Here is a 20,545-nt window from a genome sequence, read left to right on the forward strand (position 1 = left end):
ATTTTTTTTTTTTTTGCAAACGGGACCCACGTGTACTTGGTGCGTTACATCTGACGCGTTTAATACGATGGGACGGAGGGAGCATGCGTGATGCTATTGTTTGTCTGATGCAGTAATAAAGCAGTTGCCTACCTGTCCCCCTTCAGTGGCCGGAGACCTACGCTGCACTCAATTCCATTTGATGCGAAGTCACTGCCAATCAACTTTCAGCAGCCGACGCACACCTGTCAAGTTTTGCATCAGGTATACCTCGCAATGATTGAGATGCCGGCCATCTTTTCAGAATCAAGGAGAAGTCAACCGTTAATGCATTGTTTGCCACTGCCTAATTGCTCGGTCCCACCTGTCTCCCTCCTACACCCAACAAAGTTTGGGGCAGCTAATAGACAACAATAATACACTGGTGGCCTCCAGTATGGTCATGCCATCATTCCAGTAACATGGCATAGATGTTGAGACTAAAACTAAAACCATGTCCATCCTCTGTATCAGTTCAAAAGGTATATCTAGAGAGCATCCACAGCTGGAGAACCTCAAAAATAATTAAATCCTCTGACAAAAAAACTATGTCTTGAGATTACACGAAATGCTGAGTCAGAACACCGCTAGCTAGGGTCACAGCAGCAGTCTTCACAATAGGGTACAAGCATGCCGAAGCCAATGTGATCGGGACTGACTAGACACTACTGGGTAGTACACAATAAGCTTGTTTGACAGATCATTGCCAAGAAACATCATGTGAACGCCCACCATACCTCTGCAACAATATTACACTATGAACAATCACAGACGTTGGAAGCTCCCACATCATGCGGTTTTAACCCGGTCATGTCAAGAAACTTCAGTAGTTGTCCCGGGATTGTGCATCCTTGGGCCCTCCCTGCCCTCTTGGGGAATATATCGCCGATGAAGCTGGCATCATGCCTTGGTTTGCAGCAGGGCCCTGGTGTTGTTTTTTCTGCACCACAAAATTAAATGGCTCATCATGCTTCCAGTGTTATAACGGCAGATGGTTTCATACCACGGAGAAGGGCGGAAACCATACACTAGCAGGGGATTTTAATGATGAGGCATCGTCCACAGCTACAGCTGCATGGTCCGGCGATTGATGGAACAGTAGAAGAGCTATAGACCGGTCAATCGGGTTGGTCTGTGTCTCAATGCTCTGAGGATCAGCAAACCTGCCAAACAGAAGCATCAAAGTGGAAAGGCTACACATAGGCAAAACCATTTTCATGCCTCCCTTGCATTGTAAGTACTGTAACTGATGATCAACTTCAGAAATTGTGCCACACCATGAATGGATGACTAACTGCTCGTCTTTTTTTTTTGTTGATAAAGCAGGCAACTATATATACAATATAATCAGTAGTGGCATCGCCACTCCTATTCTCATAAAAACAACTACATATGACGGCCTAGATATCATGGCATCATAAATATTCATGTTAACAGTTACTGGACAGGTTAATCCGTGAATCAGATCAAATTAAGAGCTATATTTTAACCTCCTTAATTGACCAGCATCTCAAGGACTACTATATCAGGAATTTTTCTTACGGTACAGCAGCATTTCAGAATGACATTTTGGAGACAACAGACTATGTGAAAGTCGTTGCATTAGGAGCATTCAGACAAAACTGTTTAATTTGTAAATTAAACAATAAGGAAAATGCAATTCAATTGACAATTACAGTTTTCAAATCCATGTACTGATTCATGTTTGAGCAAGTATAGATAACATCTTTTGTTAGGAACAACATACTTGCGTGAAGTTTCTGCATTCTGCATATCCTTTACATCCTGGCTATCTCCATTGCTGTTCATCGTATTTGGAAAAACTTGCCTATGTTGCGCGCTTCGTGCCAATCGGTATAAACCATCTCTAATGCACATTTTGGTTTGGACATCCAGCTGAAGCAGACACGCAAAATAATTTTAATACTGCGGCACATAGTTTACTAAAATTAGTTTAATTTCCTCCAAGAGGAAGGATGCAAAAAGGAACTTTGGTTGTACCAAAACTAAAGGTCCTGCCTTTAAATCTTTGATCAAGCTTATGATCATTTAGAGAAATCAGAAATCCAAGACAAAACAAAGTGGAAACAGAGTGAATTTTTAATTAAAAAATGAAGGGGCTGTAGACTGTACTTATTCTGCTTCATGCAACATTACAAGTAAAGATAAAGGAGCTAGTAAACAATGATACCTGACTAACGGCATCTTGCAGTTGTCGAAAGCTGCTTTCTTCAACTGAGTTATCAGAGGATATAGATGAGACAAATGAGCCGTCCAGTACCATTGAAGTGCCCATTGTAATTTGAGGATCCCCCAAAGTTCTTTTCCCTAACCCTCTGTTTTCAGTTCCATAGTTCTCACAAGGATATGAAGCTCTTCTTGTTAATGTTTGAGTATGTCTGCTCGCCACATTATCACTTGTGGGCTGTCTTGGTTGTATGTTCACAGTTTTCTTCTGCGCTGCATTTGTAGAGTTAAGTGTCACATGAGCTAATCATACCAGAAGTACAAGACAGACAAACATGTCCAGAACAACAACTTGAAAATACTCCATCTGAAATTTAGCTTGTATATTACCTTTTGAATTCCTTTGTGCAAAAGAACCACCAGAGGAGCTGAACTTTTCTGGATAGGACTCAGAAGTAATGTTGCTTGGTGAACTGGAATCTAAGTGGTGCCTTTGCTTCAGTAAATTCTGAGAGGAGCTCAGCTGAGAAGTTGAAGCTATAGAAAATTTCTTGTCTTCGATATCTTGAATGGCATTTTCAGATGAATACTGATTTCCAACCTGCAACTAAAACCATGAAGAACATGATATTAAATTGCATAAGTGATTTATCCTTAAGACGACCTCTCAATTTTATGGCAATATTAAGCATCCTCAGACACAAACATTCCAGTGGCAAACCCAATACAGATATATATAAAAGCAGGAGAGAATTGCACCAAGATCTCCCCCCCCCCCCCCCCCCCCAAAAAAAAAAAAAATAGAAACATAACAGTAATAGCAACACAGTAGCATGGTTGCACTTAATTTGACTACTTTTTCATTTTGGTTTTCACATTACATTTTAGTACGGTTGCACTAGAGCATCAAATCAACTATGCCCATTTGAGGGGCACTTAGGCCAGAAACCAAAATCAAATTAAGATACCCCTAAGCCACTTAAGACAATGAATTTTGGTGTTGCTTGAATGATTGAAATAACCCCAGAGAAATTACCATATCAATGTTTCCATTTCCATTGCATATTTGGTCAGTGGGCAACAACTCCATCACATCCTCTTGGTAGATCTATGGCGACAAAAGAGATACGAGAATTAAAGATAATAGAATATAAATATTGGATCAATCAATACAGACTAGAGAAAAGGGAACATCTTCACTTGCCTGATCACCATATCCATTCACATTCTTTTGCTCACTGAACATGTAGGTATCATCGAATTGATTGTCACATAGTGCAGCTGAAGGATCAACCGAGGGTAGTGATTTATCTTCTGCACATTGGAATGCTGAGAGATCATCCAGGATACCATAATCAGAATAAGATGAGCCAAACCCTTGCTGCAAAGCAACATCAGAAGAGTAAACGGCATCTGAAGAAGAAGGAATCCAAGATAGGCCATCTGTGTTCTCCAGCTGCTGCTGCCCATATGTCGAATCAGACCTCCTGAAAAGAAAAAAGAGAAGAAATAGAGCTATCATTATCACCCATTTACACAATTTTAGATCTTAACCACCAAGCTAGAAGTTATGGTTTACCTGAATAATGTGTCGACGTCCTCAAAATTGTCAATGCCAGGCCAATCGATGTAGTTTAAGTCATTATCTCCATAAGCGAGGCTATCCTGTGGAGCACTGTGGTTATTGAGAATTGATGAACCATTGCTCAGTGCAAACTGACAGGAGTTCCAGTTATCTGTTGGACATCTGGTTTCAACAATTGTATTTTCCTCTCTTGAAGTAAAGGCATTTGAGCCATCTTTGCAGTCACCATTACTGTTTATATTCCCATTGGCACATTGGATGTGCTCTGAATTACATTTCTGTGAATCTGAGTCATTTGTCCCAGAGATGACACCCTGGTGGATTTTCTCACTGGCAGCTGCATGCTTCAACTTCTTACTACTAGTGACATCAGGAGCCTCAATTCCACTTTCATGTTCGCTTCTATTACTCTGGGCAAACTCATCAGTGAATTTACCTTCAAACTGTAAAAGCACTATTAGCCATAACACAACAGCCAACAGATGATTGCGACAAGACCTAACAGAGTTCAGCATCAAGTTAATTAATACTAGAGTGGTAGTGTGTCAATCAAACCTTAAAATTTGAATACTTGTCAACTTGCTTCAACCAAAGCAAACTCTCTGCATTTGACACTTGAAACTTTCCCATATGAGGGCTAGCCCACTAAATCCCCACACATCTATCCACAACAAAAACAATTGCTGATCTATTGTGGGTGGCAAGCGTACTTCAGTGAAATATACACTGACACTTCCACAAGGCAACGCAGGGCTTAACTTGCTTCCTTAACTAATATTAAGGTGAGTACCCATAAATAAAGCTAACCCATTCAAGCTAACTAAGTAGGACACCGATTTGGAACATTACAAATAGACAGTGAACCCAATAAGCTTGAATGCTAGAATTTAGAAACATTATTCATTCTTACATCAGTTGATTGAACAGAGAATAAGCATGCATAGTGTACCGAGAATCTTATACATGCAGGACCAAACCCTGATGGGCCAATTTGTCAATATATACACCTACACAGCTTATTTGAAATTGAATAATATTATCCTCAGAGAACACACTCTGACCTATACTTTTCTAATAAACTGCTAAATCTGAGGACCCGGATATTTCTCAATCATTTTTCTCTAAGCCACGAACGAATACATTCTAACACTTGTTATAATCTCAAGAACCAGGCGCTATGGCTATGAAGAGCGGTGAGATGTTATGTCCATGAAGAAATTCATGAAACTGAGATTACCTCGCCCACCCTCCAATCTGGCATCCCTACAAATTCTATCCGGGTCCGAAACTGTACCAATCCACAGGATTTGATATCATATTCAACTCAGGATCCCCAGTTCTTGATCAACAGCTGCAAACACAAAGGAGAGGAATTGGGATGAATTGCCGAAATAAAAGATGAAAGAAAACCATAGACTAAACAAGTAATCATATTCCCATCCAGGATGCTATGTCAATAGTCTAAACAAAACTACTTCAGCTACGCACACGCATAGTTGCCTACCTACCTGGAGGCTCAGATCAAACAGTGCGAAGAAGATAAAAATTATATGCTCACCGACAGGAATCCTAAAATGAACAAGGTAATTTGGTGAACATGTTCTCACCTGCCGGAATCAAGAGCTGTAGATCAGAGCCTGCAGAAACAAAGAAAAACCACACCTGTAAAAATCAGCGGACTGTAGAAGCAGCTTCAGCAAAGATCCAAAACCGTAATATTTTTTTTTTCAGGGAAGGGAAAACAACCAGTAGAATCACATGAAACACCAACCAAGCCCGAGCTGCCGAGCAAGAGCGCAGAAAACCACCAATAGCCCTTGAAGAGCACGCAACTTGCAAGATCCCACAAGCAACCGCAAGAAAACAAAACGGAAAGGATCGAGGCGCCTCTAGCAAGCTCAAAACAGAGGAAATCCGAGGCTCCCGCCCACACCCCCCGGAAAGACGCGAGAAAACGGCAGCGGGAGCGGAGAGAATTCCCACCTCGGACGGACGAAACGGGCGCTCCGCTTCACCCAAGGAAGAAGCAAGCAAGGAGAGGGAAGAAGAGGAGCGGGTGGATCTTAACAGTGGCTTCGCGTCGCCGCCGCCGTCGCCGCCGCCGCCGTCGCCGCCGCCGCCGTTGCAGAGAAGTCTTGGTTGCTCGCTAGCTTGCTCCGCTCGTCGGGCCGCGCTCTCTCCAGATGCTTCCGGAAAATTCCTCCTTTTTTTTTCTCTCGCTTCCAGTAGTAGTATTATATAATTTTTCCCCCTAGTAGCAGATGAACGAGAAAGACGATGAGAGAGGAGAGATGGGCGACAGCGTCTGGGGACTGGGGAGCACCGAAATTACCAGAACGAACGAAACGGATTTCCACTCTCTCTCTCTCTCTCCCTTGCTCTCTCTCTCTGTTCGGGTGGAGAATTGTGGGGGAAAAACCAAACAAAAACGGAGGAAGAGGGGGGGCCTTGGCGCGTATCCGCGGCGGGGGTTAGTTTACTAACTAGCGGCTGGGAGCGGGCGTGGTGGGCCCGGGGGCGGTGGCGAGGTAGTGGACACGAGGCGCCGGCGCGATCCGATCAGTTGCCCGCGCCCCATTGGCCGGGCCAACCCGCCCGCCGGCGGGGCCCGCGCGGCAGCGAGCGGCTGGGGAGGCTTCTGGACGCGCGTGGACTCGGCTTCGCGCCTTTGCTTGGGTGGAGGTGGCGCCCGGCACGTGACACCATATCTCGCTCGCGGCAGCAAGTGGAGAGGTGGGGCGCGCGGGCGGGCAAGTTGCCGTGCGCCGCCTGCGCTCGTCCTCGTCCGCACCCAACCGAAGCAACAGCGACGCCGTCCACGCACGAACCCGCTTGGGGCCCGGCCGAGGTGGAAAACCACTGCGGTTTTCCCGGGGCCGCGGGGCTGGGGTTGGCGCCGTCGTTTCCGGCGACCCGGGCGGGGCGCTTTGGCTCGCTCGGCCTGCGTTGGTTGGTCAAGCGTGGGAGGCCAGAGCTGGGCTGGAAGAAGGCCATTTCGTTGCACGCACGCGGCGAGCCCTGTGCCATGATTCGTCTCGACGTGTTCAAGTTTAAGTGCTAGTACAGGGCTACATAAAAAAAGTGCTAGACGTTTTTTCATTAAGAAGAAAAAATAGTCAGTCAAATTCGAGCTAGTGGGGACTTGAACCTAGATGAATAGAGTGCATGATCACATCTTCCACTGTAACCAGTTAAGCTAGGCTCACTTCCATAGCATGCAAGAGTGTGTGGTTCGCATCGTTAGGGTAGTCGTAATTGAAAGCTTTATTTTATTTTATGGTTACACTAGAAACCTTGGCGCAGCTACCGCGCCTTTTGGTGTTCTTGCCAGTGATTTTTTTTAAGTGATTGTGTGATGTTCAAACTTTGAGTTACTTGAAATTTCGTGGTTCTTTCTATTGTTTGCAAAAACTACAATTGTCACTTTTGAGTAATAATGGGAGGTACTCTAAATCGTCATTGGCCACATGATATTACCACATTCCCCTTGTAGCTTTTGCAGTCAATTTTCACTGGAATTCTCAATCATACCTCCTCAAGGACATTGGCTACACTATCCAGTTGATGTCGATACAATATGAGGCAGCTGAGGCTAGTTATTGTAGGCCTCTTAACCTCTGAACAAACTGATAGAACTTGTCATGCGGGAGACTGTTACTTGGACAGGGAAAAACATGAGTAGCACAAAATTCTTTCTGCAGTATGATTTGCCTTACCAAGTAAAATCTTCGTAGAGAAACTCAAAATAAAGTTAATTCTCCTAGTATCTCGTGGACATCAGGAATGGCGATTGATAAAATCATAAAAGCTTCTGAAGCTGATCTAATCATCTAAACCCAATAGGAACTCTTGCACTAACTTGCAGAAAACAGTGCTAATCAAATAGATACCTTATTGAGCACTCTCTGAGACTGTAACCACAAGCCAATGTTCATGATGTAACAATGTAGACAATGTAACCCGGCATATGGAGATTTTATCACTGAAAGTCGTGCTCAAATTCCGTTGTCCTCCTAGTTTATGGTCTAAAAACCTTTGACCAAACTTCTTACACATCCCTCCTAAGATGATTCGCTCTATCTGCAGTGCACCATTTCTAATTATTTAAGAACTACGTATGGAAATATACTCCTTAATTTGAACACGAACCTAAATGTGCGAAGCACTATTAAGCTACATAATAAAATCCAGCGGGTAATAATTGTAGAGCATTAAGGCATTTTATCGAACAGTTTCTGTGCGGCATATGGTATTGAGATTCAGATGTCCAAGGCTATGATGTGCAGTCGCTCACCTTGGCAGTTGGCATGTTTGAGAGGAAATATGAGAACTGGAGATGCGCGGCCCTGTCTCATCCCTCCCGCCTGCTGGCTCTTGACTTCCATTTCCTGGCAGAACCAGACTGTCCTGTGCGGTCACCTTCCGGCCGCCCGCCTGCTTCTCACACACCGTGACAGCCGACAGATGTGGCCGGAAAGGGGTGGTAGACGGAAGATGGATGGGCAACGGGAAGCGACGAATATGCGGAGGGCAACGGGCGCTTCGTTGACGACGCGAGCTCCGGGTGGCCGCGGACGCTGCACCGCACGCACACCAGCTTCCCCACGTGCCATAGGGACGGCGGCGCCCGTGGAACCCGGCCCATAGTGCGTGCGCTGGAATCGGAGGAGAACCGGTGAGCTGGGTGAGGGAGGTGCATGGTCAGGTGAGACCGTGAGAGCGCGGGGCGGGCGCGTAATGCGGAGCGTTTGGAGAGGTGAAGGTCTAGGCGCAGCCAGGGAGAGGTGGCAGGGCACGGAAATGTGGGAGACGGCAGCCGTGCGCCCGTGCGAGGCCGAGAAAAAGTGTTGCTGCCGGGAAATCGGCGTGGGAGACGAAGAGACGGGAACTCACGCTGCCGAGCTCGTGGAAGATTCCAGATATGACGCCTTAGCGGCTGCGATTGAAGTTGGTCTGAGATCGGACTGACCAGAAAAAGGAGTGACGTGGCCCAATCACGGTCTACAAACTTCACCAGATTTAGGTCTTTAGAGATTTCTCTTTAAAATGCCGCATCATTATACCAACACTCTCAGAAGTAAGTGTTAGCAACATGATTGCAAGGGGCAACACCAATGGCGGGCCGCAAGAAATGACACGCAACACACTTGCACAGGCCGGATCCACTTCGGGCCTGACACGCAAATTGGGCCTTCTGGGGCTGAGGTCTCTTGCAAAGCCCATTCTTCAAACCCGCATCCTTCTGTTAAAATTTAGTCGGAATCTCGAAATGACATTGTTAGCAAAGTTTCTTAGGGTTTGTTCAAAATGGAGACACCAGAAAGATTTGAACACAGTCATAAGTAAAAAAGTACCGTCTATCTCAAAAAAAAATTTACAAGTACAGAACGACCTGTACAGGAGTGTGGGTTTGGTGGAAACGGAGTAGTGGCTCGTGGCGCCCGCGGCCGTAGGATGGGACGGGAACCGTAGTCCTGTCCCGGCTGACACCGTGGCTGCGGCCGGTGATTGACGACGATAAGGTCTGTGATTGATGGGCTGAGGCGGCGGCCATCAGGTGAGGCGCTGCATGCCGTGCAGGTTTTAAGCTGGAAATTTTTCTTCTAAAAAGTTAAAAATAGATTTTAGAAGATGTGTAGATTTCTGCACTTAAAAACCTACGATCTTTCCATATAAACTTAGTCTAAATTTTTTTTCCCTATTGTTAGTTTTAGTTTTTTTTTTCGAATCTATTGTTAGTTTTAGTTTGCATATGACATATAAGGTGCACCGTAATATTATATTTATTGCTTAAGGTTATTTTTTTAAGTACATCGTGGCTGCCTCAAGCTCTCTGACGCCTCGGTCCTTTCCATTCCTGTGCCACGGTGCCACCTCGCTGACGCTGACGTTGTGATGTTCATTACCAGCACGTGCGGACTAGATCAAGAGCTGGCCGTGTGGGCCGTGTGGTGTGGCCGCGCGCAACTACCGGCCTGAGTGGGGACATATTTTCGATTTATATAAGCAGTGTACAATTTAGAATGCAGGTGACGTAAAGTTTGGGGTGTGTAGAGGAAATTATTTAAAGGGAGATATATGTGTAGAATACGTCCCGACCACAAGAAAGATGCTCAAAATACAAGCACGATCCAATTTTTATCTCGCCTAGGTTTGTTTGCAAAATTGGATTTTTTTTTTAAACTGGCCGACAGGTTTGTTTGGATGTGAAAAGTGATCAAAGTACACCGTATGTTATCCTGCTGAACTTAACAGCCGTATTTGTCCGTGTCTTGTAAATACACGAGTGGAAGCTGAATGCATCACTCTGCACAACGAATGCTATGTTCTTGACAACAATTTAGTAAAAGTGGGTGAAATGCATTTTGCGTATTTTGTTTCAAATTTTCACTATCAAATGGCTCAGCTGTTTAGATTCTTTGTGGTGGAACTTCATAATTTTAGGGTAGGCAACGCACATGTTCAAAATCTATGTGGAATTTAAGTGTCTGTATTTGTATTTTTTTTCGCAAAAAAGAACCATGACAACTTAACTAATACTCATGGTTTTTCTGACGTATATTGGTTGACACATTGCTATATCGTACCATGAAAAACAAAATGAGTAGACCACTTTGTTATGAGGCGCTGTCATTCAACCTTGGATGAGATCAATGCAGTGCAATAGTTTGCATCTTCGCGCTTTGCACGTGATCTCGGTTCGAACTCATGGTTCCAGTAACCGATTTCTTATTTATACCAAACATATATATCCACCGTACGCACAACAAAACGAGCACCACACGCCATGGGGTTGTTCCGTTGGGTATGTCACAACCAACCCAAACAACACATAGACAAACCAAACGCAAACCAGATTGTCGTATGGACTGGAGATGGGACTCGTCGCCTGATCATCACCAAAACAAGGCCGCAAACTGACCGTCCAACCACCCGTGCGGCGGCCCCAATGCAAGAACATGATGCATGCATCCAAGACGCTACGCCAGCGAGATGCTGCTCTCGCCGCCGGGAGGCGGCCGGGTCCGGCGGCCTGACTGCTCTCCTGTCGCTGGGGCCTTCCCGTCTGCAAAAACGCTGCTGCCAGTCGTTTCTTCCAGCTTCGCGCGGTTCAGAGGCTGCTTCACCGCAGGTGCTGAATCCTTCTCGGAGATGACCTTGCCATTCAGATCAGCGGGCTTGTTGCTGGTTCCTTTCTTCTTTGCTGTCTTCGCCGTGCTGTCAGTGTCGGCCTCTCCGAACGAGAAGGTGCTCACCTGTTCATGAGGGCAACGATAGTTGTTCAAATAGAGTTTCAAGCCACCACAAATCAAATAGGGGTACCAGAGCAGACATGATGCGGGCAGTACATTTGCATTTTTCACTGCTGAGAGCAACGCAGAGCTGCCATAGTTTGATCTCCTTGACCTGTTGGGCTTGGGATCCTCCTGGTCGGCGAAGATGTCGTGGCCGCTGAGCTCCTTGGATTTTACAGTGGAGACCTGCCTCTTCATCTTACCGCCCCCCTCACTCTGAACGGTATGGCTAAGCTCACGCTGCCTGGCCACCTCAGCTACTGTAGTTGGTTTCCTGTGAGCAATGCTGCCTTCCTGAGCAAAAGTGATCTGACTTGCCTGTAGATTAACAAAATTTGATTATAAAAAGATTATAAAAGCTGATTTAATCTCGCCATATCACACAGCATGGTCTGATTACTTTTTCTTGATTTCTTAAGTAATATGTAGGCCATGTAGAAGGGAAATATTTGTTGTTTTTCCTGTTTCTTTGGCAGACAGTCAACCACCAAATCACCAAATTACGGCATAGGCACCAAAGGATTGCAGAAGTGAACTGCTGACCATGAGTTTGTAGTATGTTACATGGAAAGGCTAATTAAGAAAGTTGATCAATCTTTCATGAAAAAAAAATGATTTGATCACCACACAGTATGATTGTTGGAACTGCTGCCGATGCTTTACATGTTCTGTTTCACAATGAGACAAACATATTTTTTTTCACGAACCTGACACCTACATAAAACTTGAAGAGCCAAGAACAACATAATTAAGACTTCTGCTTTACACACATTTTGATTCAAAAGAGACCAACATTTTTAAGAAGAACACAGAACATAAGAGGTTAACTGAATTTCCAATCAAACAGTCATGTGGTGACAATGCTGAATCTCTAGATCCTGAATTGCATTCCACTTTGTCGAATAAACAATCCACTAAGGCAATAACAGGGCTTGCCAACACTGCAAACTCTACTTCTAGTAAAATGCAGCTAAGATCTATAGCATTACTGAACATGGACAAAACCGGATACCGATCCCAAAACTTTATGCAACCAATCTGACAGGGATGCTTCATTGATCCTAATGCGGTAGTACCGACATGCCACGTGAAACAAAAGGAACTATCTGCAGCATAAACAAGGAGTACCCGCTACAGAAGAGGAACGCCAAACAATGCTCCACTCCCCATAGAATGCAGATCCAAAAGTAGCGAACCTGACGATCACGAGATGCAGCTGGGGCGGCGGAGGCGCTCTCGGCCTTGAAGATGCTGCTCCCTGTCATCTCCTTCCACTTGGGCGCGGAGCCCGTCCTCCTGGAACGATCAGAGTTAGCAGCAGGCGCAATCAGTAAGCAGGCACTTACGCGGGGTACCGATCGCATTGAACGGCCTGATCCGAATCAATGGGAGCGGAGCGGAATCCGGCCAATGGAGGCGCGGGAGGTATCTCACATCTTGTTGAGGCCGTCGGCCTCCTCGGTGCCCTGGCCCCCGAACACCACCTTCCTCAACTCCTCCGTCGGCTGCAGGGCGAGCGAGCGAGGAATAAGGTAAGAGCTAAAGGATCGGGAGTGGCGGCGCGGCAGGAGGAGCGGGGTCGTCACCTGGTTAGGGCGGCGCGCTGGCAGCGGACCGGCGCCATCGGGGTGAGGCCACGCGAGCAGGCCGGCCGTGGAGGTGTGGGAGCTCCTCACCGGGGACGCCTTCTCCATCTCCCTCACTCACTCTCTCGCGACGAAGGGAAGGGAAGGGAATGGAGATGAAGGCGGAGGAGTCGTTCTCGGAGGCTCTTCGACTCGTGAGTGGGGCCCCAGATATAATCAAGCTGGCAATGCAAATATCTCATCCCGGGTGGCGGGTGTTTAGTTCACGCCTAACGCCCCGTTTGGATACCCGTAAAATTAATTACGCTCCCTCGATACCACGGGTTGGGGGTGTTTGGATACCCCGTGCTAAAGTTTAGCCCTTGTCATATCGGATATTTTGAATCTAATTAGAAGTGTTAAACATAAGGTAATTATAAAACTAATTACACAGATGGAGTCTAATTCGCGAGACGAATCTATTAAGCCTAATTAGTCCATGATTTGACAATGTGGTGCTACAGGAACCATTTACTAATGATGGATTAATTAGACTTAATAGATTCATCTCGCGAATTAGCATAGGAATTCTGCAATTAGTTTTATAATTAGCTCATATTTAGTCCTCCTAATTAGCATCCGAACATCCGATATCATACTGCTCAAGTTTAGCATATGGTATCAAATACTCCCTAAGTTTCACCACATCTTCTTAAGATTGTGATGTGCTGTAAAAAATGTGACGAAGGAACTGAGCATATGACATGTTGAGTATATATGGATAGAAACTTGATCACTCCTCCGTGGATTCGAATAAAACTCAAGCCTAAAACACCCTGTCATATTTTAAGGTGTGATTTGTCGCACATTTATTGTAAACACTCAAACTTAGTAATTATATGTAAAGTAAAAAGATGATATCATTGGTAATGATTCGACTGAGATCAATCGGTGGACCCATGTGAACCACGTCGTCTCAAACTAGATCAAACCGGGGGTCTTTGTATTGAACCACCATCGTTCAATTCAAGTTGCTAAAATAAAAATGAAAATTTTAGCGCACAAAGAAATTCATCCGAATCCAACCAAGTTAAATTACTATTATATGTGTGCGCATATTACTTCAAATATTTATTATTTTTCTAGTCCGGCTAGTAAAATGGGGAATGGTCACTGGTAATATAGAACCATTTATTCTATATGCATATGTATACAAGGCGCAGGTTTTCCAACAGCCGTGTTAGTGGGTTCGTGGCTACTCATTTTTTCTTCCGCCGCACGGATGCCTTCGCTTAGCGGTATCGCGCCTGCAGTTTTCGGGGGCCATAGAGAACCTGCCATCACATCCAGCCTAACCTGATGTAAATAGCATCGCTAGAAACCCCCCAACGCCTGAGTTTGCAACTGATTTAGATAGGGTCATTAACCTTTCCAGTTTGCAACTTGGATTGTCTTTGTTATAATGTTTTTAAAGTACCAGTGCTACATGCAGGTACTTTCTTTTGTTATCCTTCTTAAAAAAATTAAATAGATTTACACATAATTTAAAAGGTATCATAGTAATTTCTTGCTATTTTTTGTACTTGTCCCATCAAATAGGTACTTTTCTTCAGGTACTTCATGATATATGATATTTTTTGTTTCCACTGTTCGATTTCACCAGATGGACGGTTCTCATTTTTTCCAACACTCTAAAATTTCTCTTAAATTAAACCATTATGTAATTTTACCTGAAAATATCCTTTTACAACTCCAAAAGTCAAAATAATAAACAATGAGACAACAAAGCGGCGATGGATCTATGGGCTTGTCCTTCCGGAAGTGCAACCGAAGATGAGGTGATCTGGGGTCTCCAAACTCTACAGAAAAGCTCTCCCTCTAGAAATTTGCTATTGCGGTTAGTCCTGTTAGGAAGAGAGATGAGAGATCCGTGAGACTTCGCTAGATTTTGGTGGAACTTATACATAGCATGAGACTGAAATTGTTTGCGCTATCCTTTTTGTGATCATGCTCTTGCACTTTGGTTGCGAGCACTATTAATAGGTATTAATAAGTGTGTCGTTGGATAGCTAATGATTAAGAGTAGTTGACATGTTGCTGACAAAAAAACGTTGAACAGCTCTACCAAAATAAGAGGTAGGCACAACTGGGTAGAGGGTATCTTTTTCTTAGTTTTCTATAAACATATAATAATTAAGAGAGAAACTATATTTCAACCACCAAGCAGTCCACTTGGGTCTCAACCATAAAACATTGTACAGAACACATTTTTTATTAATTAATTAATGCTAAAAAGGGTCATTTTTTCTTTGAAATTGGCTATTTTGTGTTTTTGGAAAGGTTGTATTAGTTTGCTAGTTAAAGTTTCGTTATCATCATTACAAAATAAATTTGTATTCTTGGTACAAGGAGCCCTAAAACGGAATAATATTCATGATGCTATCAGCATTTATCTTCTGAAATATGGCGTTTTATACATTGGACGAGGTCGACAGAAAATTGTCGTGTATCGTGCATTTCTTCTGCTCTGTGCAAAATACTAGGCAACATTTCGTTCATACACAGATGATGTGCAAGATGTGAGCTTGGTTCAGAATCCTGTTATTATTTGTCAAAACATATCCACCGTGCACACACTACACACTGACGAGAGGACAGCATGGGTATCTCACAACCAAGCCAAACATGCACACACCAAAAGTTAAACTAGACCATTATCAGGACTAAAAATGGGGTTGCTCACTGCTGCATCACGACCGAAAACAACATATCAAACTGACGGCCAAACAGCCTGTTGCATCGGCGAACTCCTACACGGATAGACATGGACCAAGGCAAGGTCCATCTCAATTCCAGTTCAGGATGTTAAATCAGCGCAATGCTGCTAACGCCGCCAGGAGGCTTGCGGTTTCCACCAACGCGCTCGCGGGGCGGTTCCTTCCCATCTGCAAAAATGTTGCTTCCAGTGATCTCCTTCAGCTTTGCGGTGCTCAGATGCTTCTCAGCAGAAGCTGGTGGCGCATCTCCCTTGAAAATGTCATTGCCAGAGAGGTCGTTGACCTTCTTGCCAGTTATCTTCTTTGCTGTCTTTGGTGCGCTGTCAATGTTAGCCTCTCCAAACGAGAAGGTGCTCGCCTGTTGAAAGACAAAATTAGTTTTAACACGACCTGCAAAAGGGGAATGGAGTACCAGATATGTTGAAGCTGCAGTACGTTTGCATTTTTAACAGGGATGTGAGAGGCAGAGCTGCCATTCGATGAGTTCCTTGCTCTGTTCAACCTGGATTCCTGAGTATCAGCAAAGATGTCGTGGCCGCTGAGCTCCTTGGATTTTGCATTTGATATCTGCTTCATCTTACTGTCTGCCTCACTTTGAAGAGTACCACTAAGTTCACGCTGCTTTGCCACCTCAGCTACAGAAGTTGGCTTTTTGGGAGGATCAGTTCCATCCTCAGCGAATGAGATGTGGCTTACAGTACTGATAGCCTGAAGGCAAAATGAAACTGAATTAGTCCACAAGTAAAAATTATGCTTTATGATTCATTTTTCTTCATTTCTTTCAAGTAAGACAGTAAAGATCATGCCCCCAAAAAATCATGCACACAATTAACTATTAAGTCACTAAAGTATGGTTTAGGTACAAAATTTGGCAATGTGAACTGCCAAGCAACACTAGCCTGTTGCACATACAAGAAAAGGCTGATTAACAACATTGAACACAAAATTAATTGTACAGAATGATGGCTGGAACTATTACCCTGCTTTAGGAATTTTGATTCCCAATCACAACTATCAAAGAACATGAACAATATAAAAGACCAGCTAGTTAACTTGGATTTTGCTTCGGCATCTCTCATAGGAAAAAGTTTTAATCTTAAAGCAACACCAACCCTGCGAGCAGGGGCACATTGACCAAATATAAGTTAATCAAAGTTGCCACATATATGGAATATAAGTTAATTAAAGTTGCCACATATATGGAACCGTAAGTTGCTGGCTCCAACCCACGTGTTTAGAAGAATAATCAGTTAAAAGCTGATTCGATCTAGGTGAGAGTTCATCTGGTCAAAGATGAAGAATTCCCCATGTGAACCATACATGCCATAAGTTGCTGGCTCCAACCCACATGTTCGAAAAAAATCAGTTAACAGCTGATTTGAGCTTGGTGAGACTTGATCAAGTCAAAGATGAAAAATACTCCATGTGTAAGCCTGAGCCATGCATATATAGTGTAAAAGAATGCAGACCTCTCATACTCAATCAGTTGCTGCCATATCAATACATATTCAGTAGGTGACAGACAAGGTTTTCGTTAGTTCACTCTAAACTTAATTTCATATTCTTATTCAAATTGCTATCATGGGTGGAATTTTGTGCTCCGTGCTTTTGTCAGAGATGGCATGGATGAGGATCATGTGTCCATCAGACCATCCTCGGTCCAGTTCCAGCAGGGATGAGTTGAGTAGATTGAATGGATTTCTGCAAAAGAGATCCATGTGCTGGTATATTTTAATCCAGCCATTCCAGTCAGTATCAGCCAGAGTTAGTTTACCTAAATCATCTGTACAAAAATAATTTCTTTAATCCTGGTAATTATGGCTTAACGTTTGTAACCTATGATGCATGGATATGGGGATATGGCATTTCCCCAAAAAAACCCGATACGTAGATGCTTTTTACTATTTTTGAAAAACAGTTAAGATAATACTTATAATAGCAGAAACAATAAATAAGCGTGAGTATTGTTTTGCTCAGGGCACAAGTAAGCAGAGCACCACAGTTGGAGCAAACAACATTATAATTGCAGAGCACTAGCTAGCATTTAGCAAGCAAAGCACCCAGACCCACCAGCCACCAACCAGCACAAGCAAGAGGCCAAGAGCACAGAGCAGGCTGAGCAGAGGAAGGGCGTAAAGGAGCAAGGAGGTGCTGATCTGTCGGAGCAGAAGGTGAGGGAGCAGCTCGACGGAGGCAGCATGCGCTGCTGCCCTCATTTCTGCTAGCCGGCGAATCGCTGCTGCTAGATCTGCCGAGCTGGTGTGCAGTTCCGCGCTGCTGGATTGTTACTAGCACAGCAGCAGCAGGTGCTTGAGGGGTCATCACCCAGGCGTGCATGTGGTAAGTCACAGAAGGGGGTAGGCAGGATGCTGATATGAGGAAATTGTGAGCTGGACCGTATCCAACAGGCCTAAACATATCAGCCCAATTATCCGATTTTCTTTTATTTGTTTTTTATCCGATACTTCCCGATATGTATTTGTGTCATATCCTTATCGGATACATATCCGATACGGGATACACCCCCTCCCTGACGTATCGGGGTAACACCATTTGTAACTATTCTAAATGAGGTGTAGCTAAGCAAAACCATCTTTTGAATCAAACAATTATGCAGCAAGCCAGCAACACACTAAAATATCTAGAATCGATCCTATAATGAATTTTGCATTTCTAGTTTGTTTCATGCAAGATCAACTAACATTGTAGCAATGCGAGGCCATTCCCACAGCAGTGCGTCTTTAAAATCCGCCTCACAAAATTAATGTGTCCCGCAACTCCAATTCTAGTACCATGCACCTAAGATCCATAGCATTATTGCACATGGACTAGAAGTGCGTACTGAACCCAACAAATGTGCAACCAATGTGACAGATATGCTTCATTGATCTCCTCGTGAAATGCGGTATGAAACAGACGCCAGCATATGGAACAAGTACAATATACATAGCGCACAGTATGATTGGAATGACAGAATCTAAGCACTTCGAGACACCAATGATGAAAGCAATCGCTCAACATCGAGCAGAAATGTCGATCCAAACACAAGCTTAGCACAAATTTTGGCACCTGGCGCGAGGCAGTCCGGGCGGGCTTCACGGCAGCGGCGGCCTCCCCGGAGTCGCCATTGCTCCCGGCAGCGAATATGCCGCTCCCCGTCATCTCCTTCCACTTGGGCGCGGAGCACGGTTTCCTGGAGGTGCGGGCATCAGAGGTCAGGCACAGATCAATCGAGGCGAACGAACCTCTTGATCCGAATCAACGGACCGCGAGCAAGAGGCAAGAGCTCGGCGAGGAGCAAGAGAAGGGGCGGGGGTTGGTGGTGGGGGGTGGTGAGCAATCTGACCTCTTGGTGAGGCTGTCGGCCTCCTCCTCGGTGACCTGGCCCCCGAAGACCACCTTCCTGATCGCCTCCGACGGCTGCGCGCAAGGGAGCGAGGCGAGCTCACGGGTCAATCAGGAGCGGCACGCCACGGGGAAGATGCAGCTACTCGTGGAGGGAGGGAGCGAAGAAGGGGAGCGTTAGCGTTACCTGGCCGGGGCGGCGCGGCGGCGACGGCGTGGCGGGGGCGGTGGCTTGGCCCTGGGGCTGCGGCCACGCGAGCAGGTCGGCCGTGGAGGTGTGGGAGCTCCTCACCGGCGCCGCCCTCTCCATCTCCTCCTCCTCCTCCTGCTCCCGCTCGCGCCTGCTTCCCCTTTCTCTCTCTAGGCGTTTCGTTTGCTTTCTCTCTCTAAAAAGGGAGGAGGAGGTGTGAGACTCGTGAGGTGGAGTGGAGCTGGAGCCTGGAGCAGCAGCAGCAGGGATGGCAGGAAGGAAGGTGCGGGGTCCCCGTTCTTCGCTTCCTTTTCCCTTGGGAGACGCAGCACGTGGCTACCATCACTGACTTTGCGTTCACTGACAGGTGGGGTCCGGTTCGGTCCCACCAGCCTGACGTGCGGGCCCATGTGTAGAGATTTGCGTCTTTTTACTTCGAATCCAATTTTTTCATTCGACCAAAGAGATATTTTATTAAAAAATATGTTTATTTGACTGGTGCGTATAGTTGTACGTGTAGCATATACTTGTTTTGGAGGCAGCTTGTCGGCACTACTTTCGCCACACAACGGTACGTAGCAGGTAGCATCTCGCCTCCCTCCTCGCGCTGTCTCGGCTGTTACCTACAGTCTCCAATTATTATTCATTTTAATTTTTTTAAATATATAGATTTTAATATTTATCTAAATATACGACATGTCTAAATACATAACAAAAGTTATGTATCTAAATAAATAAAAAATAATAATTTACTCCTTCCATCTTTAAATAACTGTCATTTTTTATTTCCGTGCCGCAAGTTTGACTGGATTTGTAGAAAATACGTGCACCATTTGTATCTTCAAATAAATTTATTAAAAAACTAGATTCACATATCTATCTAATAATATTAATTTTGTATTATAAATATTAATATTTTTATATATATTTAGTTAAAGTTGTTTCTCCCAACACGAAAAAGACGATTATTCAGAGACAGAGGGAGTACCAGGCCGTGCCTTCGTCGTACCATCACAGTAAATGGCGCGATTTGAAGCAACGCGACAAACAGTGGCGCGCACCGTTGCCTTTCGCCGCGAAACAGTAGCATGTCCAAACCAACCAGCAGCCCGGGTGTCGCGTGTCCCGACTACCGCATCGTTGTCCGCTGCAACCAACACGGCGGCAGCTTTTTCATCCCTCGCACGCCGCCGGCCGTGGCGTTGACTCGGGCGGTGGGGGATCGCCGTCGCCGCGCCGCTCGGAGCATGTGCGCGCGCGGGAGCTAGAGGCACGTCATCGCCATGCGTCACGTCGCACGGGCACGGCTCGCTCGCCACCACCAGATCGACCACCACACGAAACCCGTGCTCTGCTGGCGGGCGGTCGGGTGGCCGACGACGGGGACGCCCGGCCGCGCGCCGGAGGATGATGGGGATCCCGGCGGCCGCCTGTCGGCTCTCTGCTGCTGGCCCGCCGCACGCGATCGACGTGACCTGCCGTCGGATCCGAGGGGAAGGGAACAGCGTGGGCGGATTGATTCGGACGAGCGGTTCGCGTCGCGCATCCTCCGGCACGGCGCACGCTCGCGGCCGGCCGCTGGC

General features: G+C 45.5%; 3 protein-coding genes across 5 annotated transcripts; all 3 read right to left on the reverse strand.

Annotated features, from left to right (window-relative positions):
* Positions 1–524: 524 nt before the first annotated feature.
* LOC117837529 (protein LNK1) lies at positions 525–6,278 on the reverse strand. 3 transcript variants are annotated; one of them, XM_034717189.2, is made up of 12 exons: positions 6,123–6,278; positions 5,859–6,041; positions 5,398–5,427; positions 5,028–5,141; positions 3,785–4,233; positions 3,410–3,692; positions 3,242–3,313; positions 2,596–2,812; positions 2,210–2,478; positions 1,766–1,914; positions 1,046–1,181; positions 525–958 (listed from the first exon to the last, which is right to left on the reverse strand). In XM_034717189.2, the coding sequence occupies exons 4-12, from the start codon at positions 5,049–5,051 to the stop codon at positions 842–844; spliced, it is 1,716 nt and encodes a 571-aa protein (XP_034573080.1). In that variant the 5' UTR covers positions 5,052–5,141; positions 5,398–5,427; positions 5,859–6,041; positions 6,123–6,278; the 3' UTR covers positions 525–841. The 3 variants fall into 3 exon arrangements, with proteins under 3 accessions (XP_034573080.1, XP_034573081.1, XP_034573079.1); XM_034717190.2 differs by having other exon boundaries at positions 2,596–2,806; positions 5,774–6,041; XM_034717188.2 differs by having other exon boundaries at positions 5,774–6,041.
* A 4,224-nt stretch (positions 6,279–10,502) lies between these two features.
* LOC117835072 (uncharacterized) lies at positions 10,503–12,861 on the reverse strand. Its single transcript, XM_034714432.2, has 5 exons — positions 12,672–12,861; positions 12,520–12,590; positions 12,282–12,381; positions 11,140–11,403; positions 10,503–11,046 (listed from the first exon to the last, which is right to left on the reverse strand). Exons 1-5 carry the CDS (start codon positions 12,777–12,779, stop codon positions 10,771–10,773), a joined length of 819 nt encoding a protein of 272 aa, XP_034570323.1. The 5' UTR covers positions 12,780–12,861; the 3' UTR covers positions 10,503–10,770.
* Positions 12,862–15,230: 2,369 nt separating this feature from the next.
* LOC117840171 (uncharacterized) lies at positions 15,231–19,219 on the reverse strand. The gene is made up of 5 exons (XM_034720631.2): positions 18,960–19,219; positions 18,774–18,847; positions 18,497–18,620; positions 15,863–16,135; positions 15,231–15,785 (listed from the first exon to the last, which is right to left on the reverse strand). The coding sequence occupies exons 1-5, from the start codon at positions 19,080–19,082 to the stop codon at positions 15,516–15,518; spliced, it is 864 nt and encodes a 287-aa protein (XP_034576522.1). The 5' UTR covers positions 19,083–19,219; the 3' UTR covers positions 15,231–15,515.
* Between the last annotated feature and the right edge of the window lie 1,326 nt (positions 19,220–20,545).

The sequence above is a fragment of the Setaria viridis genome, chromosome 9, assembly GCF_005286985.2.
Source record: "Setaria viridis chromosome 9, Setaria_viridis_v4.0, whole genome shotgun sequence".
NCBI lineage: Eukaryota > Viridiplantae > Streptophyta > Magnoliopsida > Poales > Poaceae > Setaria > Setaria viridis.